Source organism: Anomaloglossus baeobatrachus, chromosome 5 (genome assembly GCF_048569485.1).
Source record: "Anomaloglossus baeobatrachus isolate aAnoBae1 chromosome 5, aAnoBae1.hap1, whole genome shotgun sequence".
Taxonomy (NCBI): Eukaryota; Metazoa; Chordata; class Amphibia; order Anura; family Aromobatidae; genus Anomaloglossus; species Anomaloglossus baeobatrachus.
In genome coordinates this window covers 586,053,345-586,071,016 of record NC_134357.1, presented here as the reverse complement: position 1 = coordinate 586,071,016, position 17,672 = coordinate 586,053,345, and the positions used below count along the sequence as shown (strand labels likewise).

General features: G+C 46.9%; 1 protein-coding gene across 1 annotated transcript in view; it reads right to left on the bottom strand.

The window, feature by feature from the left end:
- LOC142313150 (uncharacterized) overlaps positions 1-17,672 on the bottom strand; it is a 219,894-nt gene that overhangs the window by 130,080 nt on the left and 72,142 nt on the right. The window contains 3 exon segments of the mRNA XM_075352139.1: positions 2,975-2,978; positions 3,102-3,985; positions 9,980-9,997. Of these exon segments, the coding sequence (XP_075208254.1) occupies positions 2,975-2,978; positions 3,102-3,985; positions 9,980-9,997 (906 nt within the window).

The window sequence follows — 17,672 nt, the reverse complement described above, 5'->3', positions numbered from 1 at the left end:
GGAGTGTGAGTGGGCCTGAGCCCAGGACACCGCTGTGATGCACGATGTCATAGATCCCAGCACTGACATTGCGAACCTCAGGGTGACAACTCATTGGCCATGCAGAGACGAACCCTTGTTCTTTATTCCCAACTGTTTGTTGATAGGAAGGAAGGACTTTTGTTTGACAGAGTCCAACAGCACTTCCAAGAGGAAGATCTTTCTTGTAGAGGGAAGGAGATCTGACTTTTGAGGGTTTATGACCCATCCAAGTCTGCGTAGTAACCAGAGTGTTGTTTGGATATGTTGGTTGAGCAACTGGGCAGAGGAGGCCACTACCATGAAGTCGTCGAGGTAAAGAACTATATAGATGTGCTGATTTCTTAGAAATGCTACCACCTCCCCCATTATGGATGGGGATGGATGTGACCCTTAGGTCCTGTGCACACTTGCCGGTTTTTGCCGTGGATTTCCTGTGGTTTTTCTGCATGTTTCGCTGCATGTTATGTTCATAACATCTCTGCAGTGATTCACCAGCAAAACCTGAAAATCGGAAAAAAATGCTGTGCGCACTATGCGGATTTTGACAGCTGCATGTTTTGCTGTGGGATTGCCGCAGCAAAAACAATTGCATGTCACTTCTTTCCACACGTCGCTGCGGCATTTCACTCCATTGACTGCAATGTAATCGTGAAATCCCGCAGGGAATAACGCAGGCAGCAAATTCTGTGCGGTTCATTGCGTTTTCCTGCGTTATTCCCTCCGGTATTTCGCGGTTTCGGGACGTAATGTTCATCACTGCCTGCGGTTTGCAGGGAAGTGATGTCATTATGACAGGAAGAGGAAGCAGAGCAGAGAGTAAACACACACAGATCACACTCACACACACACATACATCACAGACATAGAATACACACACATCGCACTCACACACAGACATATAGAACACACATACAAATTAAACGGACATATAAAAAAAAAAAAAACACGTGGGCTCCGCCGTATTTTTACCTTCCAGCCACGGTAAACACACAGTGGCGGCCCGGTATTCTCAGACTGGGGAGGGCGAGGGCCAGGATTAATGCCCACCCTCCCGCAGCCGAGAATATCAGCCGCAGCTGCCCCGGGACTGTCGCATCCATTATGCGACAGTACCGGAGTGTCCGAAAGCACCGCAGGTAATCTCTTTGTGCCCCCATAGGGCCCGGGAACAACACTGGAGATGAGAGGTGGGGAGGGGTTATTTAACCTCTTTGTGTTTCCTGTCCCTTTTAGGACGGAGAGTTAACCTCCTGTGTGCTGCCGTGGAGGGTGACTAGAGAAAATAACCACTAGGTTATCAGACATATTTGATCCAAATTTTTGTGACTTTTCAAAAATTTTGTGCCACTTGTTTGGCTTTAAAGTTCTGATAAATTGAGACCATAGTGTTTTAACAACTTCCACATATCTAGGATGCATAGTGCGATTCAATTCTCCCATCACGGCTGGGGATAGAAGCTATACCAGCCGTATAATACAATACAAAGGGAAGGGGAAAAGAATGCACGAGGGAAAGGGTGAAGTGGTGACCCCTGACAATAAGTTGCAGCTCAATCTCCCTGCCCTCACCAACCCTATACAGGTTCCGAACCTTTCGCCAAGCAGGAATACCTCACCCCTTGCAAACCCTGAAATCGGCCCGAAGTAAGGATGGAGGGTATGAGCTCTTCGTCAACACCCCTAATGGTAAGGGTGACAAAAGGAAACAATACAGGGGAAACACAAATGCTACTGAGCCCAAGTACATAGCAAAAATCAAACACTTCTCTTAGGAGCAGCTACCACAGACGTCTCTGGAACAACAGAAAGAGACGACTGCTGCAGACCGCAGCCGGGAACAACTATAAACTGCACCTAAAGCACCCCAGGGTGAGGTTTATAAAGGAAGTGAGAGGCTGACAACTGAGAGGAAAACTGACAGTTTCCCAGGGTCATAGAGTTTGCTGCTGCAGAATCAGAGAACTGTCAGATAACAACACAATCTCTGGTATTTTCTAACACTCGCTGCCACTTGATTGTCCACCGGCCATTACAGCTCTGTGAAATCCCCTCACTATTTTTGTGCGAAATGTCTACAGCTCTGCCTCAGCTCCAGAGGTTCTGAGGAAAATCATCAAATCTACACAAAAGAGAAAGATAGGCATGAAGAATATATATTTTACAAGCATTTATTAACAAACCAACACGTTTTGAAATGCAACTATATACCATATTCCTATCTCCAATCTGGGGATGCGCTTTTTAGTAAATAAAGCAAACCTTTCACAAATGTTCCTGAAGTCTCTCGAAATACCCAACTTACTAGCAAAATAGAGCCCGAATTTCCATTTTGTGGGATCTCAGTATGCAGAGTGGGATCTGCAGCTGCTCTAAGCACGAGACATTGCTCTCTCAACTAATCCAGCGCGGTCACATACTTTTATAAGATTTTACTGAACTACTTAAGAAGGATCATGCAGCGCTGGGGTCGTAGTGCTCACTCTTTCATGGTGAGAGTGATCTCTGAGGGTTGTGGGATCTCACAACCTGGAAGTTCGTTTAGGGACTCTTCCAAAGGTTTTGGTACTGGATTATATTTAGTAAATTCACTAATCTGTGCTCTCCACTAATTTAGTAATAAAAAAGGTAGTCACAGATTTGTCATAGGCACTATTTAAGGAGAACATCAAACAAAATGCGCTTGAAATTGGGGGATATTACTCCCTTAACAGTGTCAGAAGCAGATTCCATAACAGTGCTTCATGACTACATTTTTTTGCTTCAATGTTTTTCCTATTTTCCTCCTTCAAAACCTAGGTGTGTCCGAAAAATACGATAAGTTTAAAAAGAAAGAAAATGGTTCTTTCCCTCACCAATTCTTATTTGAGCAATTGTAGCCGATTTTTGGATAAAACACTTTAAATTATAGTACATCATGATGGCTTCTCCCTTGTGACTCATCTGACAACAGTACCTGACTAATGATTAAAAAACATTTGGCAAATTACGAATGAAAGAATTGCTGCTCCGCTCTGTGCTTTTTCTCATGGTCAACAAGACTTGATTTACCTGTTAAACATTTCAAATATTCACAACATGAAAAAGGTTCCTTCCCTGTGCAGCTTCTTCAGATGTTTAATGAGATCCGATTTCTGAGAGTAACATTTTCCACATTCAGAACATAAAAATGGTTTATCCCCTGTGTGACGTTTTCCATGATCAACAAGACTTGATTTCCTAGTAAAACATTTGCCACATTCCAGGCATAAAAATGGCTTCTCCCCTGTGTGAGATCTTTGATGACTAACAAAAGCTGATTTATGAATAAAACATTTCCCACATTCTGAACATAAAAATGGCTTCTCCCCTGTGTGATTTTTCTGATGTGAAACAAGATGTGATTTCTGAATAAAACATTTCCCACACTCTGAACATGAAAATGGCTTCTCCCCTGTGTGAGATCTTTGATGACTAACAAAAGCTGATTTATGAATAAAACATTTCCCACATTCTGAACATAAAAATGGCTTCTCCCCTGTGTGATTTTTCTGATGTGAAACAAGATGTGATTTCTGAATAAAACATTTCCCACACTCTGAACATGAAAATGGCTTCTCCCCTGTGTGAATTCTTTGATGCTCAACAAGATCTGATTTCCGAATAAAACATTTCCCACACTCTGAACATGAAAATGGCTTCTCCCCTGTGTGAATTCTTTGATGCTCAACAAGATCTGATTTCCGAATAAAACATTTCCCACACTCTGAACATGAAAATGGCTTCTTCCCTGTGTGAATTGTCTGATGTCTAACAAAGTCTGATTTCCGAATAAAACATTTCCCACACTCTGAACATGAAAATGGCTTTTCCCCTGTGTGAGATCTTTGATGCACAACAAGATCTGATTTCTGAATAAAACATTTCCCACACTCTGAACATGAAAATGGCTTCTCCCCTGTGTGAATTTTCTGATGTCTAACAAGGTCTGATTTCTGAAATAAGCATTTCCCACACTCTGAACATGAAAATGGATTCTCCGCAGAGTGATTTTTTTGATGGTTAGCAAGGATTATTTTCCGAGAAAAACATTTTCCACATTCTGAGCATGAAAATGGCTTCTCCTTTGTAGGAGCCGTTTCATGTTCCACATCCCTTCCGTAACTTTTATTTTGTTTACAATTCTGTGATAAATCGGAATTTTGGACTTGCTTGAAAAGATCAGATGATAGAGCTTTCTGAGGAAGGACTGGAGGTATATCTGGGACAAAAGCATGCTCTTCATATGTATCATCTTTTACAAATTCTGAAGATATTAGAGGTCCATGTGAACTCCCAATACAGTCATCTGCTAAAAATAAATACAATGTTATTATTTTATAACGATATTATCTTGAATGTAATTTATTTTTTTTAAATGATCACATCAGCAATTAAATTTGGAAAACATGTATTCTGAATTTTTTGTCCAATTTCGACATCCAAAGCCTGCTTTACACCTTACAATTAGGTGTGCGATCTCGTATGCGATGTGACACGCCCAGGTCGCATATGCGATTGAATGAGATTGCACGTAGGTCGTTCACTTGCTGTCACAAGAGCGTTAGTAGTTATGTTAAATTGATCAATTTTGTGTGCGATCCTTTAGATCATGTGTTCTGTGACGTATGCATTGGGCACCTTTTTTTTTTTTTTTTTTTTTATTTATTGACTTGACAAGCGTGTGTAATGTGTAGGGATGCGTTTTTACTATGTCATCTGCCATTCAGCTCTGCTACATGGCCGCTGACAGCAGACAGCCATGTAGCAGCGGTGAATGGTAGTTGACAGCACAGAAAGAGCCGCACGATCAGAATGAACTCGGGTGAACCTCACCCGACTTCATTGTCATGCTGCGGCTCTGTCTGTGTCGCGTCCTGATTAGCGGTCACCTGTGAAGGGCTCACCGGTGACCGCTAAACTCCTGAGTAACTGAATTGAGCAGCCCTCTCTCATATACTCACAGATCCCCGATCTCCGGCGCTGCACGGCATTCACACTGCTCCGGCGGCTTTTACTGTTTTGAAAAAGCCGGCCGCCCATTAAACAATCTCGTATTCCCTGCTTACCCCGCCCACCGGCGCCTATGATTGGTTACAGTGAGACATGCCCCCCACGCTGAGTGACAGGTGTCACACTGCACCCAATCACAGCAGCCGGTGGGCTGCCAATAACTCCTTATTACCCCGATTTGCCAACGCACCAGGGCAAATCGGGAAGAGCCGGGTACAGTCCCAGAACTGTCGCATATAATGTATGCGGCAATGCTGGGCGGCTGTTGGCTGATATTGTTAGGCTGGGGGGCTCCCCATAACGTGGAGCTCCCCATCCTGAGAATACCAGCCTTCAGTCATATGGCTTTATCTGGCTGGTTTTAAAATTAGGGGGGAACCGCACGCCTTTTTTTTTAATTATTTAATTATTTATTTCACTACACAGTATAGACACGCCCACCGGCTGCTGTGATTGGGTGCAGTGTGACACCTGTCACTCAGCGTGGGGGGCGTGTCTCACTGTAACCAATCATAGGCGCCGGTGGGCGGGGTAAGCAGGGAATACGAGATTGTTTAATGGGCGGCCGGCTTTTTCAAAACAGTAAAAGCCGCCGGAGCAGTGTGAACGCCGTGCAGAGCCGCGCCGGTGATCGGGGATCGGTGAGTATGAGAGGGGGGGTAAGAGGGATAGACTGACATGGACAGAGAGAGAGGGACAGAGATAGTGACCGACTGACAGAGATTAGTGCATGACAGACATTGTGAGGCGCTTCAGAACACAGCTTTTCAGCTGCGCTCTGAAGCGGACCTTTTTTAAGCTGCGGTGCAGAGCGCACACCTGCGCACATAGCCTCAGACATCAAAATCGTATGAGGGATGTCACACGTTTCAATTGACTAGGTTCGTGCAACAAAACGTCCAATGTATGAGGAATAAACGAAGTGTATGCGATCACCGTATTTGCGTTCAATCTTGATCGCACGTAGGTGTCACACGCAAATACGTCACGAACGATGCCGGATGTGCGTCACTTACAACTTGACCCCGACGACGGATTGAAAGATTTATTGAAGTGTGTAAAGCAGGCATAAGAGTTACATCTTCGTTAGTTCGGATCTCCCATTCCTGTCTCCAAGATATCTCTCCAGTAGCACCAGTTCTCTGGAATGTGCTACAGTAAATAATCTGATTGATTTTCACAATGTGACTGCAGGATAATGAGGGATAGGGCACTCCTATAATGTCCCTCACGCTACGGGACCCTAAGCTATTTCTAACCTCTGGATTACCTCTGAAGATGGAGATGCCAGAGTCCCGTGCCTTACTATTCTCCTGACCAGATCTAATCTGTTATTCACCCAGGGAAGGAAGGGACAGGAATATGATGGAAACACAAATTAAGACAGGCAGAAAACACAGATTAAGACAGACGGGACACGTTGAAAACTCACAGAACTAAAACAGTGTGAGACCAAGGAAAAAATCAAGAGCAGGAAGGCAGGAACAAAAATACAACAAGGGTTAACATCACAACAGCTCACAGCAGTAATGCACCACAACCACCTGTAAGTCTGGATCACAACACCTCACCAGACTAGTATAGGTAAACTATAGCAGGCATTAATGAAATAGTACAGCCAGCATATACAGAAGGGGAGGGAACGGTAGTTTCTCCTTTAGAGCATGTGATCAAAGACATTGTCAAAAAGGTCCTTAATCAGTCCGATAATAGGCACATAAACACTGGGGCCGCTAGGAGAATGGGGGGCCCTGTGAAATTGCTCAGTTTGCACTTTCTTTCCCCTAATGCCAGTCCTGCATACCCGCCTGTCTTCTGGTCAGTTCATTTAGACTACTGTAATTAAGAGACATTTTGTTACATCATGTCTAATTACATTGCAGTCATCAAAGGTCCTTAAACAATCAACTTTAGAATACAACTGATGGACCCTCTGCAGGTCTTTGAGTTGCCATCATAATAACATAGAGAAGGCACTAGAAACAAACAGCAGAAGAAGCAGAAGCAAAGAAAATACAGCTGAAAAAAAAACAGAGCAGAAAGTCTAAAAATGTAAACACAAAATTAGTGCAGAAAGTACATGAGTAGATATCTCTTACTGGATAGAGCTGGAGGAAACACATCCTGAGGAACATCGGGGTCTTCTTGTTTACAGTCCTGTGGGAGAAGAGGACGGGGACATCTCTCTGGTGTTGTCCTCTTACTGGATAGACCTGAAGGAAACACATACAGGGACTGAATTCATTCCTTACATACAGATAATTATAGGCTGTGTGTATTTAGTCCTGTCTATTACCTGGTGATGTGAGGGGCTGGGGATCCACCATCATGACGTCCTTGTACAGATCTTTGTGTCCTTCTAAATAGTCCCACTCCTCCATGGAGAAATAGACGGTGACGTCCTGACACCTTATAGGAACCTGACACATACAATGATACCGTCACCCCCGATCCCTTCATAGCGTTCCTGTATAATGTCCCAGCATTCCCAGCAGTGTCACCTCTCCAGTCAGCAGCTCAATCATCTTGTAGGTGAGTTCTAGGATCTTCTGGTCATTGATGTCCTCATGTATCGGGGGGTGAGGTGGAGGCCCCGTGATTGGGCTCAGGGGTCTTCCCCATCCCTCAGACACAGGGGCCTGACAGCGTTCACTAGAGGTCTTCTTCACTACTGTGTAATCCTGGTTATGGAGAGACACAGTAATAAATCTCACTCCAGACATTTCCAGAGTCCTCACCTCTCCAGTTCTGTCCATCTGTTATTCCCATAGATAAGAATGATGTAATGTGACGTCATTAGAATCTCTCACCTCTCCAGTAAGCCGGAAGAGGATCTCTAGGGTGAGGTGTAATATCCTCTCCACCATCTTCTCGCTGTCTCTGTCCATCCTTGATGGGTCAAGTAGAACAATTATATAGAAGATCTCCACTGAGAGGATCCGATATTGTAGGGATCTGAATGAGAAGATAAGCCGGTGTAAGAACATATAAAATACAATTACTACAGTTGTGATATCGGTGTGAAGCAATAATGCGAGCACTTCACACATCTAGAGGTCACAGAGAAGATTCTTATGTGTGATGAGCTTCTGTCATGAGAGTAAAGTCACAATTTTGGGGCTATTGAGAAAAGGGATAGGGGGTGATTTACTTATATTTCTCACTAGCTGCAGTAGCCGGAATTACCTGGGATAGTAACTAAATCTCTCTCCAACTCTCCCTGGATGGGATATATATACATATACTGTTATACTATATATATATATACACAGACACAGATACATACACACACACACAGAGTGGGGAAAATACAGTAAGTGATTGATTCTCTACCGACTTTACAAGTTACCTACCACCTACACAGAATGGAGGGTCTGTAATTTTTTTTATTTTTTTTTTTTTAAATTTAACATTTTTATTGATTTTCATAACATAACATAAGCAATTCCAATCATTGATCATTGACATACAAAGTAGAGAGAGTAGCATCAAGGTGCACTCAATAATAATAATAATAATAATAATAATAATAATAATAATAATAATACTCCATATTCCATAGCATTATAGGCAGGAATCACTTAAAGGAGAGAAGGAAAGAGTGAAGAAGGAGGGGAGAGAAATAGAAAAGAAGAGAGGTATGCCACGAACACCCCCGTCCGTCCAGACCAAGACCCATAATTAAATAGCACTCAAGAAGGTCTCACTTCGTTCACACGAGTGCATGTCACACTTTACCTCGCGTTACAGAAACTAGGACTAGTCAGGAAAGATTCCCAATGGGGCCACTTTGTAACGGTGGTCTCAACATCATTACGAGATTGGGCCAGAATTCGCTCCATCCGGTAGATTAAGTCCACCTCACTTATCCATTCTTCCACAGAAGGCGACTCGGTGGTCTTCCAGTGGCGAGGTATAACGGTCTTGGCCGCCTGAAGGAGGTGCCTGAGTAGCGATTGTTTATATATTTTTTTTTGGCAGCGAGAACATATATAGGGGAACGGCCTCGGGTTGTCTCGGCACCGCCACCCCCGAGATCTCCTGAGTCGCTCTCAAGACACTGTCCCAAAAGGCAGCCAGGACTGTACATGACCACCATATATGTTGCCGTCCGCAACGCCAACACACATCTGGGACCCCCGGGCACCACCTGTGAAGCAAGGAGGGGACCCTATACCACCTTGAGACAACTTTATAACTTGTCTCCTGGGACCTGGTGGCAGTTGCTGACTTGTGAGATGGATGGAAGCAGCGGTCCCTTTGTTCTCTAGAGAACTCCTGTCCAAGATCATTCACCCAAGCTCTGCAAAAGGGAGGAAGGTGGACCGAGTCATTGATGGTCAGTAACTTATAAATGCCCGAGATAGAGTGTTTGGGGCTGGGACTCGAGGTACATAGATTTTCAAAGGGTGACATAGGTTGTGTGGGCTCGTGTGACTGACTAGCAGATGAAAGGAAGTGCTGAAGCTGTGCATATTCAAAATGATAGCGTGGCCTCAGCGGGCGGTCCCCCAAGACCAGAGTGAGTGGGAGAACCGTCCCCTGGGGTGCCACGTGGAGCACGCGTAGCGGGGCCTGTCTGGTACCGCCCAGGAAAAGGGCATTAGACGCACCAGGGGGGAACTTCGGGTTATCGGTTATTGGCATCAACGGGCCTAGTGGCTGGATCAGAGTATTTTTCCCCCCGGGAGCATGCAGGGTTCGCAAGGTCTGCCTCACACTATAAACCACCATGAGTTTGTTCTTGTTCAAAAAGGGCCAGGTCCAAGGCAGGGTTGGTACTGACAAGGTGCATGCATCGTGAGCAATGTTTACCCATAACTTGGAACCCCTACCATGCAACAGGTCAAGAACCCTCGCATGGGCTGCCGCTTGATGGTACCTCCTATAGTTCGGTAGCCCCAGGCCACCCGCATCCTTCGGGCGGGACAGAACCGCTCCGCGAATTCTAGGACGGCCCTTGGACCATATAAATTGGATAAATAATTGCTGAACTTTGCGCCAGAACGACGCAGGGACATGAACGGGCACCATCTGCAGGAGATATAGTAGTCTAGGAAGTACAGTCATCTTGAGTGCACCAACCCTGCCAAACCAAGACAAGACCCCCGGATGCCACGTCGCAAGATCCTTCTCCAGCCTAATAGCAAATTGTTGGAAATTAAGGCAGAACAGCCTGGAGAGGTCAGACGGAATAGTAATACCCAGGTAACCAATACTGTCGCCACAGGGCCATCTGAAGAGAAAACCGGACTGCAGCGAAGAAACCTGACATTGGGGTAGGGTCACATTCAGAGCCTCTGATTTGTCAAGATTAATTTTGAAACCAGACCACTTCCCAAATCGCTCCAGCTCGGACATCAACACCGGGAGTCCAACCAAAGGGTTGGAGAGATAAATCAGAAGATCATCGGCGAATGCCGAACATTTATATTCACTATTCGCTATTTTAATTCCCCGAATGTCCGGGCTGGTCCGAAGAGCCGCCATCAAATGCTCCATCACCAGAATGTATAATAAGGGGGACAGGGGGCATCCCTGTCGAGTCCCATTGCGTATAGTAAAGGGGGCGGACAGAGTACCATTAATTTTTATACGTGCTGACGGGGAACGATAGAGTGCCAGTATTTTAGAAGTGATGTTGGGGCCCAACTCCAAGTGGTGCAAGGTTTGCGAGAGCGAGTCCAATGATATTCTGTCGAAAGCCTTTTCCGCGTCCAGTGACAGTATCATGAGTGGCAGTTTCTTAATATGAGCATAATGGATGATGTCCAGGGTTTTCAGGGTGTTGTCCCTGGCTTCTCTTCCAGGGACAAAACCCACCTGGTCCGGGTGTATCAAGTCCGGCAGGAGGGGGTTCAATCTGTTAGCAATAAGTTTGGCATACAATTTGAGGTCCACATTGAGTAGGGAAATTGGCCTGTAGTTCCCACGTGTGCGGATCCTTCCCTGTCTTAGGGATGACCGTAATGTGTGCTAACGTGGCATCAGCCAGAAAGGATGCAACCTCCGAAATAGAGTTAAAGGATTCCAGCATTAGAGGGGCGAGAAGTTCCGGAAAGGCTTTATAAAATTTGGCTGTCAGGCCATCTGGGCCTGGGCTCTTATTTGTAGGTGTGTCCCGGATGACTTGCAGAAGTTCCTCCAATCCAAACGGGGCCTCTAAATCATCAATTATGGTTCTAGCCAGTTTTTTAAATGGGGAGGGGGGGGGGGGGGGAGGAGTGCCACCGGTGGTGGGGTCAGGTTATATAGCTTAGAATAATAGTTGTGGAAGGCGCTAGCGATATCGGGTGTAGTGTGCACCAACTTATCCAGGGAATTTTTAACACAGGAAATAAGAGATGTCGCTTTTTTGGCCCGCATCGCATTGGCTAACATTCTACCCGGTTTGTCCCCGAATTCATAAAATCGACTTTTACCTAGTTGGATAATATGGCTGTATGCTGAGTCCATCAGTTTCTTAACCTCCAGTCGCGCCCCCAGAAGCGCCCTCAAAGTGGGAGCACTCAGTGCCCGCTTGTGAAGAAGTTCTAAGTTTGCGACCTTCTGTAGGGCTTCTTTTATAGCCTGGGCTCTCAGTCTTTTAATCCTCACACCATGTTTAATTAATACACCCCGTAGGACGCATTTAAGGGCCTCCCACTTGAAAGAGGGTGCCGTAGTGTCCGACATGTGATCCACCCTAAAATTGGAAATAGAAGCACGTATATCTGAGGCACAGGGCTCATCCAGGAGCAGGGATTCATTCAGCCGCCACGACCCCATCATCCTCGACAAGGAGGGGACACGTATGGAGCAAAACACCGGGGCATGATCTGACCACAGGATGTTTCCGATCCCCGTGAATGAGAGCCAGGACAGCGCAACATGCTGAACCAGGATGTAGTCCAGGCGGCTGTAAGAATCCTGCGGGTGTGAATAAAAACTGTAGTCCCTCTCTGAGGGGTGTTGTATTCGCCACGCATCGAACACTTGTAGATGTAGTAATGACCTCTTAATCCGCTTGATAAATGTATAGGAGAGACTGGATTTACCCTTAGAATTATCTAGCGCCGGGTCCAATGTCACATTCAAATCCCCACACAAAAGTACCGTACCTCTCACCAAAGGCAGGGCGGTATCCACCAGGCCGGTGACAAACAGGTCCTGACCTTGGTTAGGGGCGTATGCGTTAATAACCGTAAAAATATGGTCACCCAGGGACAATGACAGGATAATGTAGCGGGCACCCTCATCTATTTTGAGGTCCAGGATTTGATGGGGCAGCGATTTATGCACTGAAATTGCCCCCCCCTTTGAACGTGACTCTGGATTATTGGCAAAAAACCAAGTAGGGTAATATTTGTTTTTAATCTTAGGAGAATGGTTGGTCTTAAAGTGGGTCTCCTGAAAACAAGCTATGTGTATCTTACGTTTGTGGAGGTGGTACAGAATCTGTGCCCTTTTCTCCGGCTTGTTGAAACCTTTCACGTTGAAGGAGGCGATGTTTAAATTTGCCATTTATGACGTAATCAGGGTTCTGCACTCGTATATAAACTGGGTCGCGACCTCAGCGGAGGGTGCCCGTCGCTAGAGCGAGCAGAAGAAAGAGAAGGCAGAAAAGGAACAAGAGATGAGAAAACAGAGAACACACAAACAAGCAGAGGGACAGTCTCTGCGCTTAACTTAAGGCGCTCAATTGCGCACCGTGGGAGCATGCCCAGCACCAACCGGCAGGCCAGAGGTTCCCGACCTATGTGGGGGAGAAAATGGCAAGGCATAACATGAGAACAGCTCCTGTAAAAGGAAAAAAACAGTAAGCACTAATAAACGGATGATACTATATGAAACACCGGCATCCGAGTAGGCAATTAATACTTGAACTTCTGGGCAAATAACCTAAGAGAGGGAACCTTAAATCGAACAAGGGCCACATAGAGGGTCTCAGGTCGTCCCTCCCCCTATAATCATCCTCCCAGGTGTAGGGCGGTTGGGCTCACTAGGAGGAACCCAAGACACCAGTCACCCTTCTGTTGGACACAAGTAGTCCGCTCAGGTCTGGTCTCGTGACCTCTGGGGACCCGGGCACAGGTGCCTCCTCTCTCCAGGCCGAGCCACCATCTGTGGCAGGCCCGTCAACTGCACACGGGCTGTTGGATTCTTGGGTGGCCCAGAGCTCCTTCCCGGGTGCCAGGAACGAAGCACAGTGTCGGGCCAGAGGGGGAGAGTCATAGTTGGCAAGTCCAGTCCGGACAAAAATGCTGGTAAGTCCTCCGGGGAACGCAGGACATGATTTATAGAACCTCTGCGGACCGACAAGGAAAAGGGAAAGCCCCACCGGAACTGGATCCCCCTCTCTTTCAGGGAGTCCAGCAGGGGTTTAAGGGCCGCTCTTTGGGCCAGGGTATGTCTGGATAAGTCCGGTAAGATCCTTATCGGCATCCCATTATGGGCAAGGCTGGATTTCTTTCTGGCCGCCTGCAGGATGGCTTCTTTAAGTCCATAGAAGTGGACGCGGCACACAATGTCCCTTGGTCTGGGGTCCTCTGGATCTATGGGACGGAGCGCCCTATGGGCTCTATCAAGCTCAATTCTGGTTCCCGGTGGGCGCTTGAGGAGGTTGTTGAAAATGGAGATCAAAACTGAGGGAATGTCCGCTGGAGCGATGGATTCGGGCAAGCCCCTTACACGGAGATTATTTCTTCTGTTTCGATTTTCCAGATCATCAATATTTTGTTGTAAGGAAAACAATTGCTTGGATTGGTCTTGTAATTTGGTTTGCAGCACTTGTATGGAAGCAGTATTAGAATCTTGGGCGGAAGAGAGATCATCCACTCTGGAGGCGAGAGATGAAAGGTCTGATCGGAATTGTGCAAATTCCTGCTTGCACTCCGCCACCACCTGGTTTGCCAAGGCCATTATATCATTTTTAGTAGGTATTGCCTGAAGAAGCGTGCGGAGATCCGCCAAAGAGGCCTGCCTATCATCTCCCACCGGGGCCATTGGAGGGGCCAGGGGGGGGTCCCATCAGGTAAGGGCCACACGGATTTGTATAGAAAGTCCATTGTGGTGCACTGGACATGTGGGGTCCCTCCTTCAAGGACACAAGCGCTGTTTGCTGGGGAGCAGGCTGGTGTGGGTTAGGGCCCAGCGAAGCAAGATAGTGCAGCGTTTCTGGTAGCATATGTGGGCCCCGGGGGGGGCTGCCTGCCCAGGAAGAGCCCGACGACCACTGAGGTGAGTTGCTGGAGGTGGGGGTCCCCCCCGGCAGTGCCCACGCCGGCACCTCTGTGTCCTCTGTAGGCTGGGGGGAGGGGAGACTTTTGTCAGCTTGTATATCCTCTTGTGCATTTATATAGGCCTCATTTAGCCCTCCACTGCTTCCTCCACACTGTGACCCAACGGAGATATGGTCACAGATCGGAGCTGCCTGGGTAAGCAGCACTTTGCGTGGGTCTCCCTCCCCCCCGCAGGAGCCGCCTGGTGCTTCTCCCTGCTGGGATCCTTCTGGCAGTGCGGCCTTCTGCTGGCTCCGTCGGCCATCTTGTGATGGCGGGTCCCCCAGGATCTGGGATCAGGACTTCTCCCGGGGCATCCCGGCACTCACCCCTCTCCTCGGTGGCCTCGGCTGGCTCCGGATGGTGGCAGGATCCTGTCTCCCCCGCCGCGTGGATATCAGCCGCGTCCCCCGGCTCCGTCTCCTGAGCACGCCGCATGGGAGCCTCGGCTGACAGGCTCCTCGCTCCTGACAGATAGGGAATGATGTTGTCGCTCCTCTGTGGCCCCGGGCGGGTAGAGGAGCGAGCCCTGGATCGCTTGATGCCAGTTTTGCCCATTCTAATAGTCTGATGCCGGTGGATTGTGCTGAAAGTGCTGTGGAGCTGGAATGGTGCACGTCCTCACTCGGCCATGTCAAGCCACACCCCCCGGGTCTGTAATTTTTATCATAGGTAACTAGAACTGTGATATAATTAGAAAAAAAAGACAGAAAATCCAACATTAGGTTTCAGCTCCCTCTAAGATTTTCCATGTGGTTCAGGTCTGCAGACTGGCTAGGCCACTCCAGGACCTTGAAAATCAAAATTACTTACTGGTAATATTTTTTTCCAGAGCCCATGACAGCACCACCAGAGAGAGAGGTCCATGACTCTTAGGACATGGAACCCACTGAAATAAAAGGGCAGTACCTATCCCCCGCAGCAGTTAGGTTACAGAGCAAGAGAGGAATACCAGGAAACAATATTAATATAAACCTCCATCCACCAACACATAACAAACTAAGATGTAGCACCTCGACCCTACACAACCAAAACTAAGCAGAGGGTGAAGCAATGGTGCTGTCATGGGCGCTGGAAACAAAACATTACTGGTAAGTAATTTTCATTTTTCTCTTCCACCATGACAGCACCACTAGAGAGATTTTGATAGATTCAAGCACCTTACAGAGGGAATCCCACTTGTAGAACCCTTCTACCAAACATTAAATCCACCATGGAAGAAAAATCCTATCTATAGTGATTAAAAAAGATGCAAGGGGAAGACCAAGTTGCAGCCTTACAAAATTGGTCAATAGGTACCTCCGTCTTTTCGGCCCAGGAAGTCAACACCGCTCTGGTGGTGTGAACTGTCATGCCTTTTGGAACCGGAATGTTCTGGGCTACATAGGCTACACTAATTACTTTCTTGACCCATCTTGCTAAAGTACTTTTAGAGGCTGCCAGGCCTTTCCTAGCCTCCTATAAACAAATAAACAATGCTCGACTCCTCCTCCACCCTGTAGTAGTCTCGAAGTACTGAATCAGTGCATCTCTAAACATCCAGGGTATGCAGCGTTTCCTCTTTCTGATTCTTGGGGTGGCACAAAAAGAAGGCAGAATTATCTCCTGGGATATATGGAAGGATTTGGCTACCTTGGGTAAATACGCAGGGTCTGTTCTTAAGATTATCCTATCCTCTGAAATTTGGGTGTATGGAAGATTGGAGGATAGGGCCTGTAGGTTGCTCACTCTCTTGGCTGAGGTCACCGCTATTAGAAAGATAGGGTTTAGACTGAGGAGCTTTATAAAGGCTTGAGCAAGGTGTTCGAAAGGAGGCCCTGTAACACAATCCAGCAATACGTTTAAATCCCAAGGATGAATTTTTAGGGAAGGGAGCGGGACTGCTCTCTGACAAGACTTTAAAAACCTCCTGACCCAACTATGCCCTGCTAAATCATAATTGAATAGGGCTCTCAAGGCTGAAACCTGAACCTTTCTGTAAAAACTCTAGGATGGAACCCAAAGGAACTTTCCCCACAGGTTGCTCTTTCGCGGAGGAGAGGAACTTCCTCCAGATCCTACCATAGATCTTAGTGGTAACTGGCTTACTGCTCTGCAAAAGAGTAGAGACCAGATTTCTGGAGAATCCACGGCTCATTAACAGGCCTCTCTCAAATTCCAGGCTGTCAAATGTAGGCCTGGAACCTAAGGGGGAAACGCCAGGCCCTGAGAGAGAAAGATCAGGCTCTCCAGAAGAATCCATGGTTCTGAAAGAGACATTTTTCTTAGCCAGAAAAACCAAGGACTCCTGGTCCAGAAAGGCATGATCAAAATTGCCCTCGCTTGATCCTCCCAGATTTTCCTGAGAACCACTGGAATCAGCACAAGCGGGGAAAAGACATAAAGCAGGCCCGAGACCCAATGAATCTGGAAGGCATCTACTGCCCAAGGATCCTCACGGGGATTCAGGGAACAGAACCTGTCTACTTTTTTGTTGGCTCATCTGGCAAATAGGTCTACCACCGGGGACTCCCAAAGTTCTACTATCTGATTGAAGATTCCCAGGTTCAGGCACCACTCCCCATGTCGCAACAGATTGCGGCTCAAAAAATCTGCAGTTACATTTGAAGTCCTGTTATGTATTGGGCTGAAAGCGCAATAGAATGACTCTGCTAAGGATAAAAATTCCTGAGCTGCGTTCATTAGGGTGAGAGACCGAGTGCCCACCTGGTGGTTTAGATAAGACACTGACACCCTGTTGTCTGACATAAAGCAGACATGGTGGCCCTGTAAGAGAGAAAGAAATGTCTTTAAGGCTCTTTCCACAGTCAATAATTCCTTAAGATTGGCAGAAACCCGACTCTCCTGGAAGCTCCACTTCCCCTGGGCTACTGTCCCCTTAGATGGGCCCCCCAGCCAAATGCACTCGAGTCTGTAGTAATGATGTCTGAGACCTGAACTACTCAAGGGACCACTGCTGACAGGTTTACGGTATTTAACTACCACTGCAGAGGGTCTAAGACCCTTTCTTCTGAGAACCCCCCTAACCTTTTTTTTTTTTTTTTAAGCTCTTAGCACCTCCTACTGCAGGGGACGAGAGTGGATCTGTGCCCATAACACTGGGGGGGATGCAGGATGTCAGGGATCCCAGTAAACACATGACTCTCCTGAGGGTCGTAATTGGCTCTCTTATCCTGGAGGACACCAAGGACTGGATGTTGAGGATCTTTTCTGTATGCAAGTGGCATAACTGAGACCGGGAAGCCAGAATCAGTCCTAAAAAGGACTGTACTTTTAATAGTCATAGCCTTGATTTTTAGGTTTAGCCACCCCATGTCTGCCAGGATCTTGGTTACTATCTGGATCTTGGCACTGCAATGTTCT